This window comes from Andrena cerasifolii, chromosome 11, assembly GCF_050908995.1.
Source record: "Andrena cerasifolii isolate SP2316 chromosome 11, iyAndCera1_principal, whole genome shotgun sequence".
Lineage (NCBI taxonomy): Eukaryota > Metazoa > Arthropoda > Insecta > Hymenoptera > Andrenidae > Andrena > Andrena cerasifolii.
In genome coordinates this window covers 6,037,617-6,053,171 of record NC_135128.1, presented here as the reverse complement: position 1 = coordinate 6,053,171, position 15,555 = coordinate 6,037,617, and the positions used below count along the sequence as shown (strand labels likewise).

General features: G+C 41.2%; 2 protein-coding genes across 2 annotated transcripts; both read right to left on the bottom strand.

Annotated features, from left to right (window-relative positions):
- Nucleotides 1-476: 476 nt before the first annotated feature.
- Nucleotides 477-7,964, bottom strand: LOC143374903 (uncharacterized). The gene is made up of 9 exons (XM_076823453.1): nucleotides 7,302-7,964; nucleotides 6,260-6,595; nucleotides 5,540-5,744; nucleotides 4,563-4,718; nucleotides 1,939-2,240; nucleotides 1,540-1,881; nucleotides 1,185-1,389; nucleotides 953-1,108; nucleotides 477-860 (listed from the first exon to the last, which is right to left on the bottom strand). The coding sequence occupies exons 1-9, from the start codon at nucleotides 7,661-7,663 to the stop codon at nucleotides 807-809; spliced, it is 2,118 nt and encodes a 705-aa protein (XP_076679568.1). The 5' UTR covers nucleotides 7,664-7,964; the 3' UTR covers nucleotides 477-806.
- Nucleotides 7,965-10,127: 2,163 nt separating this feature from the next.
- LOC143374902 (odorant receptor Or1-like) lies at nucleotides 10,128-15,281 on the bottom strand. The gene is made up of 6 exons (XM_076823451.1): nucleotides 14,471-15,281; nucleotides 13,619-13,628; nucleotides 12,119-12,468; nucleotides 11,807-12,011; nucleotides 11,527-11,682; nucleotides 10,128-10,550 (listed from the first exon to the last, which is right to left on the bottom strand). The coding sequence occupies exons 1-6, from the start codon at nucleotides 14,833-14,835 to the stop codon at nucleotides 10,494-10,496; spliced, it is 1,143 nt and encodes a 380-aa protein (XP_076679566.1). The 5' UTR covers nucleotides 14,836-15,281; the 3' UTR covers nucleotides 10,128-10,493.
- Nucleotides 15,282-15,555: the final 274 nt, after the last annotated feature.

The window sequence follows — 15,555 nt, the reverse complement described above, 5'->3', positions numbered from 1 at the left end:
TGTCCGCGCATAACTCTTCGGATTTTGATGATCTTATATTTATTCGAAAGAGGGCGATGGTCCCACCCATCAATATTGACCCAATATTTTTCCAGTTCTGGTTAATAATAAATACTAGTGTCACCTAATTATTATTATTTTTATGTACGTACGCGCATATCTCCACAGCATGATGTGTCAATATATATAAAACTAAAAAGTAAAAAATAAAAAAAAAATGCAAAATTAAAACCGACTTAAAAATAAATAAAAATGCACTAAAAAGTGAAAAATAATTGTTTCCCTTATTTAATCTACGACTCTCATATTTGTTAAGTCGGCCCCAGATTTACACAGTGCAAATGATGATGCCCTGACTAAAAAAATACGAGAGTCATGTGCATTTTTATTTTCTTGAAGTCTGTTTTAATTTTTTTTAATTTAGTATAAATTTAATAAAAGTCAGTTTTGAAAAATAAGCGATTTTTTCTCAGAAGCCAGCGAGGGCAACTGCCCCTTTCGCAACCCCTCCGGACGCCCATGATTTCGAACCTGGACTTCAAGTGATTCATATCTATAACGTATCTTAATCTGCGAGAAAATTGGACGGCACTGGATGAAAATCGCGCGGAAGGCAAGTGAATTTCTGGTAGAACACGCCAACAGTCATTTGTAAACTTTATTACTGATCTCATTCACTTTCTGGCATTTTCAACGACTCTTACTCTCTTCTCTTATTCCTCGCATTGATTCGTTTATCCTCCGAATGCCGACCGAAACGTTTTAGCTCTTGCACGACGGACGACAAGTGGGCCGCGTTGTTTTAACTACCCTTCGCCGTGCTGAAGCACGTTGTACGCCGAGTAAGCAGTTTTGAGCAACTATAATAAAGAATCGAAGGGTCGAGGGTATCGCTTCCACGGATTCGACAGGCAGCAAAGTGTTTAAGAATATTTCTGTCTTTTATACTGACGTTCACGAAGGATTCGATATTCATGGATATAACGTGGATACTGTTAAACTCGATGGGCGTCGAGGCACGTCGCATTATCATCAGAAGAATTCTCTTGACGTTGTTGTCGAGCTGCGTCCAGTCGATTCTGAATATTACATTAGAAATCTCGAGGCTCTGAGGAGAAACGAAACGTTACGACAAGTCTACGCGATTCGATCGGTATTTTTATCGATTTACTATGCCAATGAACCTTCATCTTAACTTCGTTCCCGTACCAACAGTAAAAGAATATTTGCGTCAGCATGCAGGAAGTGTACATTATAATGTTCAGCATTTTTGAGTTGATGGATTTCGTTTTCGTCAGTTGATAGAGGTTGAAGCACACCACCAGCGTGCTCACCATGAACTGGACCAAAATCACCATTCTAAACTCCGCGTTTACCATGGCGGCGAATCTGCAATTGCTCACAATTTATTTCCCTGAACGACTCCTGTCGACCACCCGCTATTATCTCTGTTAAATACTTCGGTGCTCGTGATCGCAACGATCCTATCGTTTTCTTAAATAACGCCGTTTAAAATACACGCTAATATAAGGAACCAACCGGTACACGCGGTCGTGATAGCGCACGCACGATTTCACCCACTTATTCTGATCGCCGATCCTCTTGGTCGCTTTCAGGCGATGGCCAAGGATCTCGATCTGGCTGTAAGTGTGGAACAGGAGGCCGCACATCAGACTGTCGCATGCAACGTGTATCAGCGAGGCAGCGACCCAAGCTAGGACCTGCTCGATGTACGTAAGAGCATACGAGTACGGCGAAGAGTAGTTGTAAGGTACCCACATTCTCAATGGCAGCTCTCTACTCTCGATTTTAAATAAACTAACGCAAGCTACCACGGTGACGGTTGCCTCCACCAATATTGCATAGAAAACTGTGTTCGATCTGCAAAGGATGCCTCTTAATTTCATTGCACCTGCTCGCGAGGATTGGCTGACTTACTCGACTCTTTTGTTGAACCTCATTCGAATCTGGGCCTCTTCCTCGTTGCGAGGTAAGAACGGCTCCCCGTCGAGCATTGCCATGAAAGTCGCGATTTTCCCACGGATCGCCAGTAGACTGTAGATCTTGTGGCAGCCAACCAGCATGGCAAGTAGAAGGTAGAAGTTGTCGCTGAACTCGTCCTGAGTCTTCACGTTCACGACAATGTCCATGAGCTGGCAGAAGGTGACGGTGTAGATTAACAGCAGCAGGATTGCCGTGTAAAGCTTGTAAAGGAACTTTCTCAAAGGCGATGACCACGACTGTGGTCGCCAACAACCGCACACTACTAGCACTCGAAATATCCATCGCAGGATACGCATGCCTCGCGCGTCGGAGGGACCCGCTTCTTCGACTCGGACCGTTTCCGATTCGACCTGACAGGCTGTTTCTCGAACACTCTCAGTTACGGGAACTCGTGTGGCTTTCCGTGCGATTTAGTCTCCGAACGTTCATAAGGGCGGGATATGTTTTCCCCTGTCCCTCGACTGTGTTACACGTGGCAGATACCAGAAGTCGTTTGACGAGGGAATGAAACGCATGGCCGTAGAATATCGATACTCTTCGTGCACCCTGAAATAGGTGAATTGCCTTCCCCGTTTAAGGAGACGACTACCCCCAGATGTTTCCCTCGGGCTTCACAGGCTATGCTATTATCGTAATTATTGACGTATGCACTGCCTCGACTGAGACTATTACATTTTTATGGACGTCGCGTCCCTCACTCTCTCGAGTGACTTTAATGTCGCTTTACTTCATACGATGTCTCTCAGTTACACCACTACCACTTTGTCGCGTATTTACGCGGAACTGGTGTTTGATAGCGTAACGGGGAGAACTGTTGTAGATTCGTTCGCTGAAAATGTGCGCGAGTGAAGAGATAGGGGATTAAGTATTACAGATACTTTCAGCGGGTAACGGGTAGGTTCCAGGAATTGCAACATGCAGCTGTTCTGTGGTTTCTCCTTGGTTTCGCGAAAAAATCTGCCCCGCGTAATTTGCTCCCCCGAGACTGGAAACGGCAGGACTGGCTGGACAGTAAAGACAAGTACATAGCGCGATGGTGCTAAGTGCATGTCGACGTGCGTTACGAAAAGTAGCGCGTTTCGATTTTCTTGCGAAAAGTAGCACGTTTGAATTTTCTTACGAAAAGTAGCACGTTTGAATTTTTTTTATGAAAAGTAGCACGTTTGAATTTTCTTACGAAAAGTTGCACGTTTGAATTTTCTTACGAAAAGTAGCACGTTTGAATTTTTTTTATGAAAAGTTGCACGTTTGAATTTTCTTACGAAAAGTAGCACGTTTCAATTTTTTTTATGAAAAGTAGCACGTTTGAATTTTCTTACGAAAAGTAGCACGTTTGCCTTCGTTCTTGCGAAAACTATCACGTTTCAGTTTTCGCTGCGAAAACTAGCACGTTAGAGCGGTTTGCAACGAAAAGTAGCATGTTCGGGTTTACACCCTGTTCGCAATTCCCCCACTGTCCCTTACTTAAATTATGTAGGTTAAATTTTTCATATGTGCTGCCTTTTGGAGATTAGATGGAATTATTATCTATTAAACTGTATTTTCAACAGCTGAATTATTTTAACCCTTAACTGGTATACTGTTTTTGGCAAACGTGACTGGTATACCGGGGTCGTGGCAGATCCCAAATAAAAAAGGACACAGAAATTTGTAAAGTCGACACTAGATCATCCTCTATGAATATTTTGTTCTTAGGTAACGTATAAAATAATAGGAACGTAGAAAGTTAAACTATTAACTATAAGATTAATTAGAAATTCAGTTGACAAACTTAGACAACCAAAAATTTTGCAGCGAACTTTGAGTGCTTGGGGTCATGTGCGACCCAGGATACCAGTTAAGGGTTAAACTGACCACGCGCTGAAACGTGATAGTGTCTGCAGTCTGCAGTATAATCCAAAACGTGCTGCTCTTCGTGGCCAACCGGATAATATGTTAGTTCTCGCCGTAAATTCCCAAATGTGCTATTTTTCGTGGCGAAACAGTTATAACTAGCGAGTTTTCGCCGCAACAGTACGAAATGTGCTATTCTTCGTGGCGAAGCAGTGAAATGTGTTAGTCTTCGCGGCGGTAAGACCAGACGTGCTAATATTCGTCAGAAACTGTGGAACGTGCTTCTTTTCGTGGCAAACCGAAACGTGCTACTTCTTGTAAGAAAATTGAAACGTGCTACTTTTCGTAACGCGCGTCGATGTAACGTTGAACGAAAAGAGATGTTGTTTCTTGAGAACTGTACAAGACGTCGGAAGAAACTGTGCGAAAGACAAGTAAGTATTTGATAAAGCGTGGTAATAATCTTCTGCAAAGTTTATTGCTACTTTGATCAGCTTTGGGATTCGTACTTCGTTCTCTTATTCTCCGCCATAAGTCCTTCGCGTGTCCAATCGCTCCGGAACGGTCGAATGAAATCTACTTTTTCTGCTGCGGCGGATGATTTACTGTCTCTGGCCTGGTTGGAGCACGTTGTACGCCGAGTACGCGGTTTTCAACAGCTGTAATAAACAGTCAAAGGGATTGCTTCCATGCGTTCTAAAGAAAACTTGTCTACTGATACTGACGTTGACGAAAGATTGAAGATTCATAGACACTATGTGGGTACTGGAGAATTCGATTGGCACCGCCGCTTGTCTCATGATCATCAAAAGAATCTTCTTGTTTTTCTCGTCCAGCTTCGACCAATCGAGTCCGAAGATTACGTCCACAAGTTCAACGCTCTGAGAGGAGAAAGAAAGTAATCACTGACAGAGCTTCTTAACCGTTTGGGCCTGAAGGGGTTGTACCTGGTCAGGCGGCTGAAAAGAGGCGAATGTTTGTGAATTTTTTTTGAAAAAGCGAAAGCATATATTTTTGCAGAACTTTTTGCAATTGAAAGAGCAACATTTGAAGAGAATTTGGTATTTTTTTGTGTAAAAATGTTTCAATTTATAATAAAGGAACAACCGACATCCAAGAAGCCTTTTTAAAAATTTGGTTTTGCGGTGAGCACTGTCATTCGGAACCAGATTGACTAAAATAAAAAAACAAGAAAGATTTCGTTAGTATATTAATGTATCCTCTGATTAACGGAGGGAATTTCCAAATATTAATTTAAAACAAAATGGGGGCTATTTAAAGTTGAAGTCATAATTTTTTCACGAAAAATCAGGATTTCAACTTTAAGTAGCTGCCATTTTGTTTTAAATTAATATTTCGAAAATTCCCTCAGTTAATTGCAAGACACATTAATATACTAACGAAATCTTTTTGGTTTTTTTATTTTAGACAATCTGGTTCCGAATGGCAGTGCTCACCGCAAAACCAAATTTATAAAAACGCTTCTTGGATGTGAGTTGTTACTTTATTATAAACGTAAATATTTTTCTATGAAAAAATTACGAAATGTTCTTTAAATGTTGCTCTTTCAATTGCAAAAAGTTCTGCAAAAATATATGCTTCCGCTGTTTCAAAAAAAATTCACAAACATTCACCTCTTTTCGGCCGCCTGACTAGGTACAACCCCTTAAATCGAGCGATCCTTTCTACCGTGTCAGCGAACCTTTAACTTCACTTCGTTCCCGTACCAACAGTAAAGGAATATTTGCATCAGCAAACAGCTAGTGTACAATATCATATTTAACATCCTAGGGCTGAGGTTATTAATCCTAGATATTTCATAGAGATTAAAGCCCACTACCAATGTACTTGCCATGAACTGAACGAAAATCACCATTCTGAACTCTTTGTTTATCATAGTGGCGAATCTGCAATTCATTCCATTCATTTACTATCTCTATCGAGCTCCCGTTATCACCTGACTCGTGAAAGTCTTTATGCGTACGATGAGTTTGGTAGCCTCTTAACTGCGCAATCATTTTCAAAGTGAGTTAAATTCTCACGACTTTTTAATTCTGCAGAAATCACTTTGAAACACTCTAGTCTACTACGACGATGTTGTAATTTTCAAATTCCTCAGTTAACCCTTTCGCTGCGGATTTCGACTCTTGTACTGCGATACTCACAATCAGCCATGTTCTCCGATACATCTGGTATTGTGGTACTCCTTGGATTCCATTCTAGAGCTCCTCTGAGGCAGTTCTATCGGCAACGATAAGTTGAAAATTAAAAACAAATTTTATTCGTCTAAAATTGACACTTTTCAAAGATCGTCCTAGAATTTAAATGCGCAGCGAATGGGTCAAGGAATCGAACTGTTCCTGTGCTAAATAGTTTTTTACTCATTTTCCTTTCAAATAAAAGTGTGAATGCGGTGACTAACCGATAGATGCTGTTGTGATATCGAACGCAGGATTTCGCCGACTCCTTATCGCCTCTTTTAATCGCTCTCAAACGACAGCCAAGTATCTCGATCTGGCTGTTAATGTGGATCAACAGGCCGCTCAGCAGACTGTCGCAGGCAACGTTCGTGAAGGAGCCAACAGACCAGGCTAGAAGTTCTTGGACGTACGTCAAGCTGTACGAGTAGAGTGAAGTATAGTTGTAGGGTGTCCAAATTCTGAACGGCAACAGTCTGCTTTTGATATTTTGTAAACCAGCGCAGAATGTCACGGCTACGCTGACTTGGACCAAAAGTATGTACAAAAATATATTCGTTCTGCAAAGAAGGCTTCAATTACAGGCAATCTGTAGACCACTACCTTAAGGAGACCTTCCGGTCTAGAGACCAAAAAAATAGGTGATATTTAGGAATTAATTAAAGGAAAACTACTATATATAATTTAATGGGACTTTTTGCATTGTATTAAGGATGTCTTAGATTATAGAAATATATTTTTTGTTTTATAATTAATCATTGCAGATAGCCCTGGGTAGCCGTTAAAGCCAAGGCGTAAAAAAATTGATCCAAATCGGTGGGACCTGTATCTCCAAAAGTTATCATCCGATTCGACCGAAACTTTTCTTATTTTGAAGAATATACTTCTGACTAGGGGGGAACCAGAAAAAATTACAAAAATGAAATTTTTTTTAGAAAACAACGACACTTGATATTTGAAATCAATTTTTCCCTATAGTTTTCACCGTTTCAACGCCTTAAAAAATTATGAATTTTTAAATTTTTGTATTTTTTTCTGGTTTCTCCCCCCGCCAGAAGTATATTCTTCAAAATAAAAAAAGTTTCCGTCGAATCGGATGATAACTTTTGGAGATACAGGGAGTTTTACGAATTTCAACAAATCCTTTTAAACACGTATTCCTAAAAGGCTGAACATTCGAAAAATAAAATAAATAAAAAAAACGATTTTCAGACCGGAACCTCCCCTTAATTTCGTTTCACTGCTAGCAAGAGCGGACAGACTTACTCGGCTCTGTCGTTGAATCTCGTTCGAATCTCGATCTCTTCTTCGTTTCCTGGCAAGAAGGGCTCCCTCTCAAGGATGCCAATTATAACGGCCACCTTTCCACGGATCATCAGCAAACTGTACGCTTTGTGACAGGAGATTAGTACAGCAAGTAGAAAGTTGAAGTTGTCGCTGAACTCGTCTTGGTTCTTCACGTTGAAAGTAATGTCCATGATTTGATAGAACGCGACTGTGTGGAGCAGTAGCAGTACGATTATAGTGTAGAGAGTGTAGAGGAACTTTTTAAACGGCGATGCCCACGATTGTGGCCGCCAATAGCCGCACAACGCCAGCAATCGAAATACAGAACGCAGCGTGTGCATTTTCGCCACTCAAAACCGGTCGAGCTAATTAATTAATTGTCCCACGCACTTTAAACTCGTTCAGTCAGAATTAAACAAACTCATGCTTCCTTGCTCGTCGAAACTCGTACGAATCCTTCCTAGCCACTTGAGTCTCGAATATATCAACGCGTTCCCGCGACGACACTGCTTATGTAAGGGCAGAGTGTCTTTCCCTCTGTCCCTACATAGCAAACACTCGAACTCGAATGACGAACGAATGCACCATAGAATACGAATAATCCTGTGTGCTCCGTGAAATAATCGATCGTCCACCCCCACCGAGGTAGATTTAATACCTGCAGATATGTCCTTTTCAATGCAAGAGCTTCATCATTATCGTAATTCCCGTCGTTACACTCCACTGATTTGAACAATTCTATTTTAACGAAGAACGATGCACCACTTGCTGTCTCATACTTTTAACCACCGTCCAGTCGCAGCATTGCCTTCCTATTATTCTCCCTTTTATCGCGAATTCGCGGGTAAATGTTTCATAGTCAAGCGGGAACGAACTGTTGACGATTATTTCACTGAAATGTGGAAGACAGAGGAAAGAAGTGTCGCAGATGTTCGTACTTGCTGGACAGTGGATAGCGTTGAATAACAGGAAGGCAAGCTAGTTTTTGGAGTGAGTAGACTAACAAGTTTTGTGTGAAATTTATTGCTAGATTAGACTAGTTTCCAAGCATTTTTCATCACTTCGTTTTTCGTTCTTCGGCGGGATCTGCCAATGAAGAATGAAATGAAATTGTTTTCACCTACTATGTCGCTATTGCTCGCCTTCTTGAAGCACGTTGTACGCCGAGTGAGCGGCTTTGAGCAGCTATAATAAAGAATCGAAGGGTCGAATCGTTTCCACTCGTTATGCAGACAGCAAACTGCTAAAGGAAACTGATTTCTTTTATACTAACGTTCAGGAAGGACTCGAGATTCATGGACAAAACGTGGGCACTGGTAATTTCGATGGGCACCGTGGCTCGTTTCGCGATCATGAAAAGAAATCTCCTGGCACTGATGTCGGAGCTGTGTCCACGCGCTTCCAAAGATTACGTTAGAAATTTCGAGACTCTGAGGGAAGAAAGAAATCGGGATTTAAATACAGCTTTCTGGGATTCTCTTTCTAGCCACGGCGAACCTTCAGTTTGACTTCGTTCCCGTACCAACAATAAATGAACATTAATACGTGCTCCATCCTGGAGCTGAGGCCTCTAATTTTTGCGAATTGGTAGAGGTCGAAGCACAATACCAATTTACTCACCGTGAACTGAACCAAAATCACCATTCCGAAACTCTCTGTTCATCATGGTGGCGAATTTGTAAATTTTTCACCATGATACCTGTTTAGGATTTCCACTGACTACCTGCTGTTATCTCTGTGAAATAACGTAAGTGGCATCCAAGCTCATTCACCTCTGATCTGTCTGATTATCCTTAAATTTAAAGGCTCGATTGCTCGTGGATTTTATTAAATTTTAAAACAAGAAACACACCTCCAGTATTTATTCTGATAATGGTACAAGCTTTACTTACTCACTTAAGGTGTCCAAGGATAGATTGCGCGTAAATTATGGGAATATGAAGAACCAACCGGTACACACGGGCGTGGTAAAGAAGGCACGATTTCACCGCCCGATTCCCATCAGCGCCTCTTTTAATTATTGCTCTCAGTTGCTGCTAGAGTTTATTGAATGTAAGTAAGACTGTACGACGACACGGAAGAGTAATTGTGGGGTGGCCACATTCTCATGGGCAGCATTCTGCTCTCGATCTTCACCAAACCGATCCACGTGATTAGGGATTGCAAACCGATAAATCGGTAAATCGGTTTGAAGTTTTTTTTTCACTGATAACGTAAAAAATATGCGCTACATTGCTATACATGCAATTTTTATCAGTAATTCGATAAATGTCGAGAAATACTTAATTTATCGATTTGCTGGCCGCGATGATGGTGGGCCGCGAACATCCGCACACCACGAGTAGTCTGAATATCCGTCGCAGGATACGCATTTTCTACGTGTACATACGCGTACGCCTTTCGCTTTACTCGAATCACTTACGATTCAACGTCGCTGCTCTGCACTTGAAACTTATTCCAGTCGTGGTTAAACTATCTTTTCACTATCTCTCTTCTGTGACTGGGACGACGATTTACATTTTTATGCATTTCAGCAGCTTCTTTTTGCTGCTCCGTTATTTTCTAAATGTTGTACATTGCTTTCGAGTCCTTCGACTGTACGAGAAATTTTGTTTCTCTCAAGTGAAACGTGTAGGATATTTTTTTGACGTTTGTTATGCTATGTTTTATTGTTTTCCTGTGTTTTAAGAGCAGGATGGGCGTTTCAAGCTTATTTTTGCTTATATTGCCCAACGAACAACACTACAACACTACTATAGTCCCATTTTTTCCCCTCCTCTCTCCTTCGGGTCCCAGCAGCAGCAGCGCTCCAGGAGAAAGGTGGTGCGGTAGAGTGGGTGATGTGGTCACCCATCTTTCCCCAGTACACCGCCCGTGATGTTTAACTTCGGTGATCTAACGAGAACCGGTGTTTTCCATCACGGCTACGGCCGCTGGTTACTCTACGTTTAATTTCTAGAGATATGAATGGCGACTGGCGAGCAGGTTGACGGAGAATATACGCACGCTTCAAGTAAGATAAATTTTGTAATAGTGATAAAAGTTCGTTGATATGGTTCTTGTCTTTAACGAGTGGGTTTTTGTACACAGGTCGCGTGTCCGTTTACAAACTCTGACGAATAGGGTTCAATGATTATTATTAATTAACAGAGTGGTCTTTTACCGTAACTGCTACGACTCTTTCGTTCTCTGAAGCAAATTATACGTGGAATAAGACATCTTCAGGATCTGCAAGAAGCACGTACCCGTCAAATCGTAAAACAACAGAAACTTTGGTAATTATTTACTTTAGGGATTCCTCACCGATTTTTATGAAATTTAGATATGTTGTAAAATTCTACATTTTGAACAACTTTTTCCTACATATTTTACCGCCGCTCGACCTTCTTTTCCGAGAAATTTGCGAAAAACTTCTGGTGACTTATTCCGACACAACGCATTCCACTTTCCAACTTGTCCCGGGTATAAGTATTGGTTGGGGCTAGATTACTGCGGGGGCCGCGCCCCTGTAAAGCGTGCTAGCGAACCGGTGTGAGTCGGGGTATTGACGGGAGCCCCCACACACCCAACAGGTGCTCTCGAAAGCACCCTCTTCCTAGCAAAAAAATTATGTTTTAAAACCAGAGTCATCCTAATATCCGACTGCGTCGCGCGCCGAAGAGGGTCGGGGTGTTGACGGGCATCCGCAAGTTTCTGGTTCAAACTTCCAAACTCACATCGGTCCGTCACCATGCTTTACATGCCCGCGATTGGGCGCGCGCCCCCGCACTAATCTAGCCCCAACCTACGCTAATACCCGGGACAAGTTGAAAAGTGGAACGCGTTGTACCGGAGTAAAACAACAGTAGTTTTTCGCAAATATCTCGGGAACTAAGGCCGAGCGGCGGTAACACGTATAGGAGAAATTTGTTCAGAATGACGACCTTGACAACATATTTCAAGATCATCAAAATCGGTGCGGAATTTCTAAATTAATTAATTACCGAAACTTTTTTAAAAAGCCTCTTTAATGATCCATCTGTAGCGTCATATATAATGCATATTTTCGACTAAGCAAACATGTGTTTTTAAAGCTTATGATGTTACTAAACTTAGTGTCAAAGAACATGTCTCTGCTTCAATGTATTTCTTTGTAATCGAATGAAAAAGAAACGCTTCAATTTCGACAAAAAACGACTACCCTTAAATGTAACTGTTTACTAACGCTCACGAACGTGTTCAAGTCCATCGTGAATACATAGACGCTGGTCAGTTCGATTGGAATCCTCGCTCTTCTCACGATCGTTACCAAGCCCTTCTTGGTTCCTTCGTCGAGAATCACCCAGTCTGTCTCGAATATTTTGTCCACGATTTCGACGCTCTGCCCTTGCGAACGTAGGAAAGAGAAGCAAGGATAATTTTATCCCCGATCAATCGGTACCAATGATCGAACTGATTCAGATTCAACGGGTGCGCAAACCATTCCCGGCCGATTGTACCAGTACCTTCAGTTTCAGTTGATTCCCGTACCAGCAGTAAAAGTAAATTTGCGTCATCATGCAGACCATGTACAGGACGAACTGCAAATACTTTGAGCTCATTGGCGGCGTGTTGGCCAATTCGTACAGGATGAAGCACACCACCAGAGTGCTCGAGATCAGCTGAATACCGATTATGAGCTGGAACGTCTGCTGGATCGCGAACGCGTATCTGCGTTTAGAAACAGAGCGACGAATAGAAGAAGCCTCCCTTTTAACGACTCGCATGCTATCCGCGGTCGATTATAGTAGATCGAAATCAGGGGGGAGAAAACTGACCCGTACAAGTAGTCGTGGAATCGCACAAACCCGCCGAGATCTTGTCTCGGTTTTGTCGCGATCTCTTTCAATCTGTGCCCCAAGATCTCCTGCTGGCTGCACGCGTGGACGCAGAACCCGCAGACGATCACGTCGCAGGCCACGTTCAGAAGCGACGTACCGATCAGAGCGACGATTTGATGCGCATAAACGACGAAATACAGATTCGTGTCGGAGTAATCGAAAGGCAGCCAGGCACTGTACGCTAGTTTTCTGCTTTTAAGATCGGTCAGCAGCGATGACAGTATCATGCTGAAGACTGTTATCTCTACCAGGATCGTGTAGGAAATCGTGATCGACCTGTAAAGCGTCTATGACAGTCCCTCGGCAGATTTACACAGTGGGGGTATGGTGTAGTAACTCGAGCAAATCATCATGGAAGTTAGTCGCGCTCTTTTCTTAGCGCAACTCTCGACAGCGCAAATATGTAGTAGGGGAGACCGGGGCAAAGTGAACCCCGGGGTAAAATGAGCTTCCTTAATTTAGTTTTTAACAACAGAATATATTTACAAATTTTGGTGATGTAATAAATGTATGTGATACGACAATGATAATTATGCACATTCAGGTATCGAAAAATGGAAATTCATTTGAAAAATTAAAAATGAAGTTTTAGAGACTTCCAATTGGTTTTCTTTTCAATTTAGCTTTTTGGATAAATGAGTCTTAAATGTGTTATTTTAACTCCATTTTTTTTCTGCGTGTTTATAACAGGCTTATAAACATACATGTACACGCGTTTGAGAAAACATTAATCCTAACATTATTAAATAATTAATTTTCCGCTGAGTACACATTCGGGGCAAAGTGACCGCGGTAAACTGAGCTGCAAAGAAAAGATGCGCGAGTGATGTGAGTGACGTATTTTATTAAAAATTATGTATGTATTTGTTTCATTTATATGTTAGACTGTTCATGTAAACAAAGTTCCTTTAATGACACATTTTCAGAAGGAAATGAGTTTAGGTTAGTAACACAAAGTACAAAGTTACAAAGTACAAATTATTAACATTAAGGTTGTATTAATGAAATATATTTAAAAAAAAAATAGTTTAAATAGTTTAAAAGTTCTAAGAAAGTTGATTTTATAATTATATGCTTCATTAAAACACGTATTTAATTTCTGCTCACTTTACCCCAGAGAGTAGCTCACTTTACCCCATATATGGGGTAAAGTGGTCGATTTTGCATTTTCTTTTCAAGTTGAATTTTAATATACTTTAAGTTTATTTTCAGTATTGATATTCGTCATTTATCAATAGTAATGTTCAAATTATATTATAAATCTATCTTCACACATTTTTATTGAAAGGGAAAAATCTTATTCGACTTCAAACATTTTTCGTCCCACTTTGCCCCGGTCTCCCCTATGTTAATACTTTGCATTTGACAATTCCGAAGATATTGGCAGTTAGGTATAGTAGCCCGCGCGTAGGGAATACAATCCCGGTCATTACTCACTATCCCGGAACTGCGGGATTTTTTTAAAGTCTAACTCGGCATTCCGGGACTAATCCCGGGATTGGGTAATAGAAAGTCTCAGTAATTAAAATGATTTGTTATCCGTTAAAATTCTAAATCTTGATTTAAAGTGACTTACTTTCTATCATTAGTCTGAACTATAAGCTAAAATCATTTTTAACAATAAACACAGCAGGACAATTAGGAAGATTTCTGCAAATGCGAACGAAGAAACAGCAAGCACCTAAAGTACGTACATGTCTACAATGTTTCGACTTTACGTGTCCAGTCAAGTTGTGGTTTGCAACTTGCGCGATTTCGAAATAGCGGAAAGCGAGAATATCATTGTGAAAAAGAAATGGTTCAGTTAGTTATATGCGACCTAATATTATTATTTAAATAAATCATTATTAGTATTATTGTCCTTATCATTATGAAATTACTATGTTTATTTATTTAGTTTATTTTTATATTTTTTAGATGTTCATAGAGTAATTCACATTTTGAAAAAATCAGGATTTTTGGAATCCAAAAAACACCCGGGATCCCGGGATTGTATTCCCTACCCTTGAGTCGTGGCTCTCTCCGTATAGGTATGCAGAATGAGCAGACAGTGCCACGCAACCGAAACTGAAAACGAATATATTTTAGGGGAACGAACGACTGAATTAACGAGTGTACAATTGAACACAGTAACATAGAAGTGTTATTAATTATACACCCTATCATAATTGCGTGGCACATTCTGACATATAGCAAGGAATTTCCCTGTAAAATTTTGCAGCAAAATTGTCAACATTTACCATGTTCATATTTGCGTATAAATGTTAGATAAAACGTGTTGATATTTACCCGATGCTCTTGTCGAACTTATTTTGAATGGCCGCCTCCTCGGCGTTCTTTGGCTTGCAGGGCTCCTGTTCGAGCTTGTTGCCGAGGATTTCGATGCTCCTGCGGTTTACTAGAAGCGTGATGAGCTTGCAGCAGGCCAGAACGGACGCGATGAGCATGTAGAAGCTGTCGCTGAGATCGTCCGCTGTTCTCGCGTTTAATATCACGTTCAGAAACTGTGACACACAGAATGTGTGCAGCAGTAGGAACACAAAGACCGTGTACGAAAGGTACGCGATCCTGTTGCGCGTTGTAGAAACCACGGACGGTCCCATCCAGCATCCGCAAATTGTGAGTATGTTAAACGCTGGTCGCAGAATATTCATCTTCGGTTTGGCGAAACAAACGACAGGTATTTATATGCGTATATACACGATCGATCGTATCTCATGTTCTATCCACGCGTCCGCCAATTTCACCCTCAACCAAAGAAATTTTCATCGAAATAGTGTTCGATGGTTGCTCGGAAATCGGATCCGTTCATATTTTTGATTTACTGCGATTTTCTGTGCGACGAAGTTCCACTCACAGTCAAAGTTCTCGAAGCAATTTTACAAAACGCTGGCGGCTGACTACAGATTGCCAAGTACGTTTAGGGAGCTCCCCGTTCGCTTTCCTTTCGGAGTGGAGCACTGCCCGCGCGTCTACCCCCGTATGCACCCACCGTATCATTATCATAATTTCTACTGTGTTCTACTGTATGCGACCGGCAGAATTATATTTTTATAAATCCTGTTGCGAAGTCTTTTATTTTAAGCCTCGAGCCTTTACTATTTCAGTGCGCCGCGGCGGAACCTCTTGTCGCCAGCAGTTTATTTATTCACGGGAAGATTTAACTATTCAAGAATGGGGAACGAGACGGAGACAAGGGGAACGTTTGGGAAAGAAATAGATGGAATCGAATCATAAATCTTTCAGCGCTGTAATAATAATTCTTCTTCGAGGTAAATCTTTTATTATTGTAATACTTAATTCCGTCGCTGCAGGTAGATCGCCAATTAGCATTGTATAATTGGAAGGTATGTAGCAAGTAATGTGTTGAAAGG